Consider the following 11,744-nt stretch of genomic DNA (forward strand, 5'->3'; position numbering starts at 1 on the left):
TCAACCTTGTATGGGAATAGGCTATGTCCGCGAGAATGTCGCAACCTGAACTAGATTAGGAGACTTAGGACATTGAAAAATAGTATGGCTAAACACCTTATAGTGAGTACACACAAGCGGAAATCATTGATACTCTACGAGTAGACGAGTAATCTTAGGCTTACTTATGAATTCATTCAAACTTTGATCTAGATTAATATATTTCAAAAAAATTGAAGACACATGCATTTCCATGAATTCATTCAAACTCCGATCTAGATTTTTATAGTTAGAGAGAAGTAAAATAAAAAATATATATATAGGATGCTATTAATCATTATAAGGAGTCATGAGAGATTGAGTCCCACCCTCTATTAAAATAGGGTGACGTTATAATTGGTGTTCTTCTATGCTTGTTGATATATGATATTTATGGTTGCCTAAAAATGAGAAAGAGACATTTAAAATATTTCTGTCTTGGTTATTTAAAAAATTTTCAGAACTTTGGACGTGTCATCATATTTTTAAAACTTGATAAATCATGCAAGCAATCATAGCGAAGCTAGAGAGACACTTTGGAGTTTTAAAGCAATATAATATTCAATATGAAACATTAATACGAAAACCCACAAGCAAATGATGTCTAAAATCATAGAAGGCTGAAGGAAAACAGCAGTTTCATTTTCATCCCTAGATGAGAGAGAGGGCACCCAAATTAATCAATGTTGGCAACCATACATGCGATGTAGGGTTGTTTCCAGTGGTCCATTTTCGATAGGAAAAATGTTATTGGTATATCTTTGTGTATACTTTGAACTACACAAAGGTATATTAATGACAAAAAAGTCTCTCATGAGGCGTATAGAGGCGTGTGATGCACATGAAAGTGAGGGATATTTTAGTCATAATACCTTTTTATGTAGCTCAAGATGTATAAAAGTAATGTACAAGTAGCATGATTCTTTGGATAGATTCCAACTTGTCAAGCTAGATATTTATGCAGCATACACTACGTTATTTTCGCTTCTTGATTGATCACACAAACGTACAAAAGAAAATGAAAAAAAGTCATGATTGAGAGGGTTGTAAAGTCATGTTAGAGACGATCAGCGGGGGATCGATTTCTGGAGGTAGTAAAAATTTGTATTCTTCTAGAAGTGATCTTTTGTAAGTGTTAGTGCACACAGCTTCAAAAAAAATAAAAAATTCGGATCATTCAGACACATCGCTAATTGACCTTTCTCGTAATGACCCTGTGGCAAGTTCAGCAGGGCGCAAGTGAACGCGTAATTAAAAAAAAAAAAAAACTTTTCTGACCGACGCTATAAAACAAACAATTTAACCACCAGTTGTTATTTATGTATCTTAAGGTGGCATAACGTATTTATATTATATATATACATATATACGAGAAAGAAACAAACAGAAAATACAATAGGTAGGTGAAAAAAAAATACTGGGGGAGATAAATTATTAATCAGATTAATATATTTTCCTCTTTGTAAGGGCCCACTGCCCACCCACCCTCTCCCCCTCTGCCCTGCCTGCCTCTCTTGCTCCATTACTCTTGGCTTCGCCGGCTAGCAGGATAGAACTCTTCAATGGCATTGACTTCTATCACCCTCTTCCTCATCCTCCTAATTCCCTGCAACTTACCATCATCAAGTGCACAGAAATGGATCAAGGGTGGTTACTGGTATTACGGCAGCGGATTCCCCGTTTCCGACATAAACTCAGCTCTCTTCACTCACCTCATGTGTGCCTACGTGGACCTCAACTCTTCCACATACCAGCTTTCCATCCCGTCGAAAAACCATAAGCAGTTTTCCAAATTTACCAACACTGTCAAACGAAAGAACCCACAAATCATGACACTTTTATCCATTGACGGAGGATTAGCTAATTCTTCAGATTTCACCTCAATGATCAGCCAATCTTCTTATAGGAAACCTTTCATTGACTCCTCAATAAGAACAGCCAGATTCCACGGCTTTCATGGCCTCGACTTTCGTTGGGCTAATATAAGTTCAGCGTCTGAATCTGCCAACCTGGCCACCCTCTTCCAAGAATGGCGAGCCGCCATTAAAGCCGAGCCAAGAAATTCAAACACCTCAAAGCTTATTCTAGCAACGACAGTTCCGTTCTCTCCATATATCAATAATTCAACCTTTCCGATCGAGTCTATGAGGAACAACTTGGACTGGATCCATGCCAGGGTAAATGAGTATCTTTCGCCGAAATGGTGGAATGTCACGGGGGCGTCTGCAGCTGTATACGATCCGGCGATGAATAATATAAGCACAAATTTTGGCGTTAATGAATGGATTAATGGCGGATTTCCGACTAGGAAGCTTGTTTTGGGGTTGCCTTTCTATGGCTATGAGTGGACGCTTGTGAACCCTAACAACAATGAAATCGGCGCACTGGCTAAGGGGCCGGTGAAGATTAATCATGCCGACAACGATGGAAAGTGTTGGTTTTTTATCTGGGTTTTCACCAAGTTGAACTCTCAAGTACAAGAATTAAGGAAAACAAACTAATCACAAACTCTCTGTTGTGTTATTGAACTGAACTTTGCAAAACCCATTTATAGGGATATTACATGCGAATTACAAGGAGGAAATAAAGCATAAATCAAAAACAAATTAATACGTTGCTAACAACCAAACTATCTGCTGAAGAAAAGGTCTTCAACTAACCTGCCTACAAACAAGGCCATTATTCTTCCATCTTTCTACAGACCCAGTCAAACACACAGACCTGGTTTGCTAACTCCAACAGAAAGATGGCCTATAAGGACATCAAGGACTTTATTCAGCGCAATGGAGCCGTTACAAAGTATGATGCAACTTATGTGGTGAACTACTGCAGCGTTGGATCATCTTGGATTGGCTTTGATGATGTTGAGGTAGTAAAGATTAAGGTTTCATACGCCAGAGAAAAGAATTTGCTGGGTTATTATGCCTGGCTTGTCGCCAATGATGATCATAACTGGGTGCTTTCTCAAGCAGCAGGTCTGTAATCTATCTATATCTTAGATTGAAGATGAACTTGGCCTAGCTCCCCTGTTATAAGAAAGGCAAGGGAAGCCATTATTAATCCTAATTGCTGTTACTGATAAGATCTAAATACGAACTGCTTAATGATCTTAACTATGCCTCAATCTCGAACAATAAAAATGTTCACAGCCGGAGAACACGGGGAAGATCATGGAAACACGAGGCGCAGGTTGCTAATAATATTGGTTCCAGTAATAGCCATAGCCATTCTTGTATTAGTTCCTGCAACATGGTATCTTCGAAAGAGAGGTAACATCTTCTTACAGCCATGGGGAGCCTAGCTAGCAGACTGACTTCATTTTCTGCCTTTGATTTGGTTATTGTGTCATTCAGCTTCAGAATCAATGTACAAAAGAAAAGAATCGCAATCCAAACTTGGAACTAGGATGCTATCTGAGGGAAATACCAATGATCCAAGCATGCTCGTGTTTCATTTCAATGATATTGTGGAGGCCACTGATAATTTTTCATTTGAAAATAAGCTGGGAGAGGGTGGATATGGACCTGTTTACAAGGTTAAGATTTGTGTCTTGGATAGTTTTACAGATGCATTTATGCCAAAATTACTAATTAAAGGTGTCTGTTTTATAGGCAACGCTAAAGAATGGACAAGAAATTGCCGTAAAAAGACTTTCTAAGACTTCTAAACAAGGATATGAAGAGTTTAAGAATGAGGTTATGCTCACTGCGAGGCTGCAACACGTAAATCTTGTTAGGGTTCTTGGGTTTTGTGTTGAAAGAGATGAACAAATGCTAATCTATGAGTACATGACAAACAAAAGCTCGGACTACGTACTACATCTATGGTAAGCAATATATATATACGTACACACTTAACTGTTCACAACTATTTTCCTTTCTTCATTAGTATTTGTTAGAGTTATTTACAATTAGCTAGCAAATTAATTGATCTGTTTCATGAAGATCCAATTAGACGATTGGTGTTGAATTGGGAGAAACGAGTTCAAATTATCAAAGGATTTATTCAAGAGCTTTTATATCTTCAAGAATATTCAAGATTCACCATAATCCATCGAGATTTAAAAGCAAGTAACATCTTGTTGGATAGTGAGATGAAGGCTAAGATTTCAGACTTCGGAATGGCTAGAATATTAAAAAAAAAAAGACATTGAAGCAAACACAAGTAGGATTGTTGGAACATAGTAAGTGATCGTTGATAAAAAATTTGTATAAACCATTTCAAACACTTTTTATGTTCACTAAAAAACTAATGTACTAATTTTCTTGTGTTTACTCACGAAATGAAGTGGATATATCTCTCCTGAGTATGTATAACGTGGCATATACTCTACAAAATTTGATGTCTATAGTTTTGGAGTTCTATTTCTTCAAATCATAAGCGGGAAGCCAAATAATTGTTTTCATGGCTTGGAAGAGAACTTGAACCTTCTTGAATATGTAAGTTACGCCGCAATTGATTTTCTTGTTCATTATCTGAATTGTGAAAATGAATAGATGATTGTCAACATAATTTTAGGCATATGAGCTGTGGAAGGAAGGCAAATGCATGGAGTTCACTGATCCATCATTGGATGACACAAATTCTTCTTGTAAACTGATGAGATGCTTGCAAATAGCTTTGCTATGTGTTCAAGAAAATTCAGCTGATAGGCTTTCCATGCCAGAAGACTTTTCAATGCTCAGAAATGAAACCATATCCATGAATTCTCCGAAAAGGCCTGTTTTTTCAATAAGAAGAGATGAAGGCCAAGTGCAATAGTATCCACTACAATAAGAAACTTGGTCAGTAGATAGGGCAACTATTACTCAAATGGTGGCTCGATAGAGACTTCTTCTCCAATCTTACTAGCTAGGATGTATATGTGAAAAAAATAACAAAATAAAACTTTTGATATATATATATATATACTAGCTTATATCCGTGCCTAAATGCACGGTGTAAATAATTTTATAATAATTTTATTGTAATTTATAATAAAATATAATTATAATTTATACGTATTATGTTGTAATAATCTTACTTGTATTAAACGTTCTACAAAACTCAAATAAGAAACAAACATATAAGATTTATAATGTTCACTAATAGTATAAATCAAAATATAAGAGCAAGTAAAAAAAAAATTGTAAACATTGAAAAAAAAATTAAAATTAAAATTATTGTATACTTGTTAATGTTTTAAAATAAAAAAAACTACTAAATCTATATAATAAAGCATATCAGTAACAACTCTACAATCTGAACAAATTAAATTAAAAATTAAATATCAAACAATACATACCAGCCGTCGCCGACCGCCATGGCCGCGACCATCAACTGAGGGGAACCCCAGTTCAAGATCGGAGAACCTTGGGTTTCCCGATCATGCCTAGTCGGGAACTCTTTGATTTTTATATTATTTTAATTTAAAAAATATTTTATTATGTCTAAAATAAAAAATAAATTCATAAAATAAAAATAAAATTGAAAAAATAATTGAATTCGTTTTGAATATTTGCATCATTGAGTAACTAAATATGATAGATTAACCAATTTTACATTTCTTCAAGTATCAAAGATTTAACACCTAAAGATAAAAATATTAAATTTCGAATTAAACTTCCTACTTTGATATCATTATTTGAATAAAATTTTAAACTAAAAATAACATTTGATCATCAATGATTTAAAAAAAAATATATTTTTTTTGGAATTGAATCATCCATGTCAAATTCTTATATATTAAAATTTACAATCGTTGTTGTTTTTTTATTAAAAAAAATTCAAAAATTAAGATTAAGATAACCTTCCACCGGCTAAAAACGGCTAGTCGCCCCTTCCACCAGCCACAAGCGGCCGTTGCCCCCCTCATCTAGCCTCTCAGACCACCATCGCCCCCCTCATGCAACCTCTCAGACCGCCATCGCCCCTTGCCAATCGCTCGCAGCTCTTCGCCCCCACCCGCCGTCGTCCCTCTTGCCCCCCCTCATCGTCGTCGCACCTGCCAGCCCCCCACTAGTAGTTGTCCTTCCCGTCCCCTCACCACCGTCGCACCCGTAGGCCCCCTACTTGCCGTCGACCCTCATTTCCCCCACCACCGTCGCACTCGTTGGCCCTTCCACTTGCCGTCGACTCTCCTTTCCCTCACCACCGTTGCATTTGCAGATGACGCGAGGTGAGTCTGTAAGAGAGAGAGAAGAAAGAAGAGAGAGACAATGAATAAGGGAGTAAATAGGCGCGAACATCATTAATGTCATCAAATCTCAACTATTAATATACATTTAAAATTCATCTCTGTCATATAAATTTTTCTGTCATACATTTTATATATTTTTAAAAACCCTTCTCCCTTATAACATTTCTTAAATATGTATTTATCCATTACAGTGATGCTGACACTTGACCTATTTACCTACGCACCCCATAGGCTTTGAAATTGTAAATGAAATTGCATTAATCCAAATATTATTATTTTATCCTAACTTCTAAATAATAATAATATAGTAAACAAAAAAAATAATATAAATTATTATGTATTAAGGTTTACACTAACTTCACTTAAGGAAAAGATTAACTTCAAAAGATCTTTCTCCAATTATAAAAAAAATTATAGAAATCAAATATAATTTAATTCAAATAAAGGGACAATTTATAAAATTTTAAAATAAGCTCATGTAAAAAGGCTTACCCTATGTGGGTCGATATAAATACAAAGATTGGAACATGGGGATGCGAGAAGCAGAGGTGTTTGGGAGGGGAGAAAAGATGAATGATTAATTTTGGTTAGTAGAGCGAGGAAAAGTAAAAGGAAAGGAGACAAAAATTTGTTTATTTACATGTATTAATATATCTATAAATTTATTATAATTAATTCAAATATTTTGATTGAAATTTTCAAGAGATTTCTATAGTTGATAGCGCACATTGCACGCAACCCAATCGTATTGGAACTGCAAGCTTTGTCTAATCCAACAATTCTTCTTCAATTAGGGAGTGAGGTGAGATTTGATGGCTTCGTAGGGGTGCTAGAGACGCATGATTGCGCCTGTAGAAATTAAATACGGCATGGGGCAGAGCTTGAGATTGTTGGGCGGGAAAATTGAAAAAAGAATTATAAGGAGAAAAAAGAATTAATATCATCCATTGATATTTTCATCCATCCATCTTAACCATACAAATAAAATACATCTCTCTGATACATTTTACATATTTTCAAAAATTATTCTTTCTTATTATATAGATTTCATCATGAATGCAGGAATGTGTTAAAATGTTTTTGCCACCCTTTCCTGCTCATAGTTGCAATTCGTGTTCTTGAGATTTTGAATATGCAGCTTCTAAACATACCAAAATTAGTACAATTTGGACAAAGTAAAAGAGAGAATTAGTTATCAAAATCTGTAGTTTCAGATTTTATTTGTAATACCCTAAGTTGCATTTTATAAAATTAAGTTTATTAATTCGGTTTAAATGATTAGTTTATTTAATTTAAGTATATTTATTTTATATAAAGCATGTAATTGAGTATGTAAAATATAAATATAAATATAAATATGTATATAAGTATGTATAGCTATAGAAATAAATATAAATATGTAATAAATTCGTATGTATGTATGTATAAATATGTAAAAAAAAAAAGAGTAAAATTTTGAATTTTTTTTATTAAATTTGAAATGTTGTTTATGGTATATTGGTAAAGCAATTTTATGAAAATGTCAAAATTATTAATTATTTAAGTAGATTTTTCTATTATGGAAATAAAGAAAAATAGGATTTTAATTCTGAAATTTCAAGAAAAAATTTTAGAATGTTATTAGTGTTATTTAAGAAATATTAGTGAAGAGAAATTTAATAAAATAAAAGATTAGGTAATTATTATGTAATAATTACATATTTAGCTATTATGAAATAAGGGAAACTAGGAATTAAAAGTTAGAAAATTACAAGAAAAATTCCAGAATACTAAGAATATTATTTAAGGAATATTGGTAAAAAGAAAGTAAATTTTATGAAGCTTAGATAATTATTATGTAATTTTGAAAGAAATAAAGCTTAGGAATAAAAGAAAAATAGAAGAAATTATAGAAAAATTAGCAAATGGTATTCTAAAAATGAATCTATGTTGTAGGGGTCCTCGTGAACAAGGAAATTAAGGGATAGCCGCTTGGCACGTAGATAGAGATAAATTAGCTGTAAGTATGCTGCCTGAATTTAATACAATTATAAATGTAAATGTTTTTATCATATTGGCATGCTATGATATGAAATCGTCACGTAGACTGCATCAATGGTATGACTATGAAATGCACACATGCATAACGATACTGTTGATCACATGTATATGAGGTCGTAGGGAGTACGAACTGACACCGCTGGCCTATCAAGGGTGCACCCATACACCCCGTCTTTGAAGAAGTGGCCGTTAAAATGATAGGCAGCATGAGAGGTGTAGTTGACACCTACGATGAAGGACATTGCATACACTCATAACATTGCATTTGGTATTCTTACTTAGATGATTCATCATCTAACATGAGTTCGCCCCTGGAACATTCAATGTTCTAGCCGGGACTTGCAGAGATGATTCAAAGAGTGGTGATGTGTAGTGACACGAGGCACCAAGATGCGAGTAAATGTACCATGTTATAATATGATTAGTGTAAAATTTATGTATTTGGTACCATCACCGAACGCTTTATGTATTAACTTGTATTAAATGGCATGTACAATTGTTAAATTATGCATTACCACGAGCAGGTTCGATTCAGCTTCCGCTTGTATTTAATTTCTAGTGTAAACATCTCGTCAAGCACTAGATAAGGCCTTAGGGAATTTCGGGAATAATTTAACAAAAAAAAAAAAAATAGACCAAATTTCCTAAGGCATAACATGCCCAAGAAGGCAGGCTGTTACATTATTTACCCTCAATGGTTCAATAAAGACAAATAAAAAGCACCATTTTGGTTTGAAAGAGGGATTATTTTTACTCAAAATAGCCCGATAGACCAAAAACAACATTCATATGGTACTCATACCAAAACTACGCGACAAGCTTTGAATCCCGTGAGCTCAATAGAGCTCACCAACCATTATTGTCTTCGAAACCCCAAGTGGATGCAAACAAATAGACATAGCTCAATATAAGTTAGAGCAGAAAAGCGAAATTAGAGTGAGATTTCCATTAGAGATTCCATTCTCAAGGAACTTAGATAAAATTATCGAAATAAGTAGAGGAAAATACTGAAATAATAACGGAAAAGGAAAAAAGAGATAAAAAGAATAGAAAATAAAACAGTAAAAACTCAGACACTACAAACATAAATATATTACCAACAACAGCTGAAAATAATATCTTCCACTCCAACATCCCAATTTCTGACCACAAATGCTCCACTGAGAAAACCCTAACCCCTCTGTACTTTAGCTAAAAAGTAGATGCATACAAACTATGAAAGCCACATAACCGGTTGAGGGTTTCGAGTGACAATCATCACAACTAAAGATTTTTCCCTTTCTTAACTCGCAATTTGCAATCAAGGAAACAGACCAAAAGACTCTATCCCAGATTATTCCCTCAGCAACTAATATTTGGTGTGTGTATATATGTGTGTGTATATATATATATACACGTAGATACACGCACACAACACACACATACATATACACAACAAACATCACAAACACACACACACACACAACACACACATACATATACGCAGCAACTAAGATCTGGCCGCAATAGTGAATGGCAGAGGGAGGGGGTGGGTCTGTGAGAGAGAGAAAGAGAGAGTGAGACAGAGAGGCCGTGAGTGGGTGGGTCAGTGAGAGAGAGAGAGAGGTCGCCGCCATCAGCCGTTCACCGCCGCGGCCGACCTCCCACGCCTCTGCTACTTCTGGCCGCCAAGCGTCGCCGCATCCACGCCTTAGACTGCCGCATCCAACAGCGCCTCAGACTGTCGCACCCAGCCGCTAAATCGGCTCTCCACCGTGAGCCCACCTCGCTCGCTGTATCGTTCGCCACCTCTGGTCGCTCGCTGCTTCAGGCTCCATCGCCGCTACAATCAGCCCCACCAGCCACCGTTTGGCCTTCTCTGTATATATTCATATATATATATATATAAAGAGAGAGAGAGAGAGAGAGAGAGAGAGAGAGAGAGATGGGGGGTCGAATATTGTGGATGACTGGGTATGTGTGTGTATGTATATGAGAGGGGCTAGAGAGGGGGATGGGTGGGAAGGAGAGAGAGAAACATAGAGGGAGGGAGACAGTCAGATGCTGCTAAGCGGGAAAATTTTTAATCTCATCCATCAATGTATCAGAAATTGATCTTAGCCATCAAAATATCTATATCAATTTCTGATACATTGATGGATGAGATTAAAAATTTTCCCGCCCAGCAGCATCTCACTGTCTCTCTCCCTCTGTTTTTCTCTCTCTCCCTCACACCCATCCCCCATTTTGATGGTTGAGATTAATTTCTAATACATTAATGGCTGAGATTAAAAATTTTCCCACCTAGCAGCATCTCACTGTCTCTCTTCCTCTGTGTTTCTCTCTCTCTCTCCCTCCCACCCATCCTCTTCTCCAGCCCCTCTCATATACATATACACACACATACCCACCTATCCACAATAGCGGACCCCCTATATATATATATCTATAAGATATATATATATATGGATAGTTTTTGAATTGTCTCAAATGTATAACCATTTTGATGGCTAAGATCAATTTCTGATTAGATTGATGGTTGAGATTAAAAATTTTCCCGCCCAGCAACATCTCACTGTCTCTCTCCCTCCCACCCATCCCCCTCTCATATACATATACACACACATACCCACCTATCCACAATAACCGACCCCCCCTCTCTCTCTATATATATATCTTATATATATATAAGGATAGTTTTTGAATTGTCTCAAATGTATAGACATTTTGATGGCTAAGATCAATTTCCGATAGATTGATGGTTTAGATTAAAAATTTCCCCGCCCAGCAGCATCTCATTGTCTCTCTCCCTCTGTGTTTCTCTCTTTCCTACCACCCATCCCCTCTCATATACATATACACACACATACCCACCCATCCACAATAGCTGACCCCCCCTCTCTATATATATATTTATATAAGATATATATATATATATGGATATATATAGAGAAGACCGACCAGTGGCCGATGGGGGTGATTGCAGTAGCGATGGAGCCTGAAGTAGTAAGCGACCAGAGGTGACAGACGATGCAGCGAGCGAGGTGGGCTCGCGGTGGAGAGCCGATGCAACAGCTGGGTGCGGCGGTCGGAGGCACGGTAGGATGCGGCGACGCTTGGAGGCCAGAAGCAGCAGGGTCGAAGTAGCAGAGGCGCAGGAGGTCGCCAGCAGCGGCGAACGGCTAATGGCAGCGACCTTTCTCTCTCTCACTGACCCACCCACTCATTCCCTCACTCACGGCCTCTCTCTCTCTCCCTCTCTCTTTCTCTCTCTCAAAGACCCACCATTCTCCCTCTGCCGTTCATTGCTGCGGCCAGATCTCAGTTGCTGTGTATATGTATATGTGTGTTTGTGATGTTTGCTGTGTATATGTATGTATGTGCGTGTGTGTTTGTGATGTTGGTTGTGTATATGTATGTGTGTGTGTGTGTTCTGCGTGTATTTGTGTATATATATATACACACACCAAACTTCAGTTGTTGAGGGAATAATTTGGGATAGAGTCTTTTGGTCTGTTTCCTTGATTAC

The 11,744-nt window shown here is 36.5% G+C and overlaps 1 protein-coding gene across 1 annotated transcript; it reads left to right on the forward strand.

The window, feature by feature from the left end:
* The first annotated feature begins 1,580 nt into the window (after positions 1-1,580).
* LOC127805667 (class V chitinase-like) lies at positions 1,581-3,848 on the forward strand. Its single transcript, XM_052342422.1, has 5 exons — positions 1,581-2,492; positions 2,720-2,993; positions 3,168-3,287; positions 3,372-3,553; positions 3,630-3,848. The coding sequence occupies exons 1-5, from the start codon at positions 1,581-1,583 to the stop codon at positions 3,846-3,848; spliced, it is 1,707 nt and encodes a 568-aa protein (XP_052198382.1).
* The last annotated feature ends 7,896 nt before the right edge of the window (positions 3,849-11,744 follow it).

The sequence above is a fragment of the Diospyros lotus genome, chromosome 7 (assembly GCF_014633365.1).
Source record: "Diospyros lotus cultivar Yz01 chromosome 7, ASM1463336v1, whole genome shotgun sequence".
NCBI classification, from domain to species: domain Eukaryota; kingdom Viridiplantae; phylum Streptophyta; class Magnoliopsida; order Ericales; family Ebenaceae; genus Diospyros; species Diospyros lotus.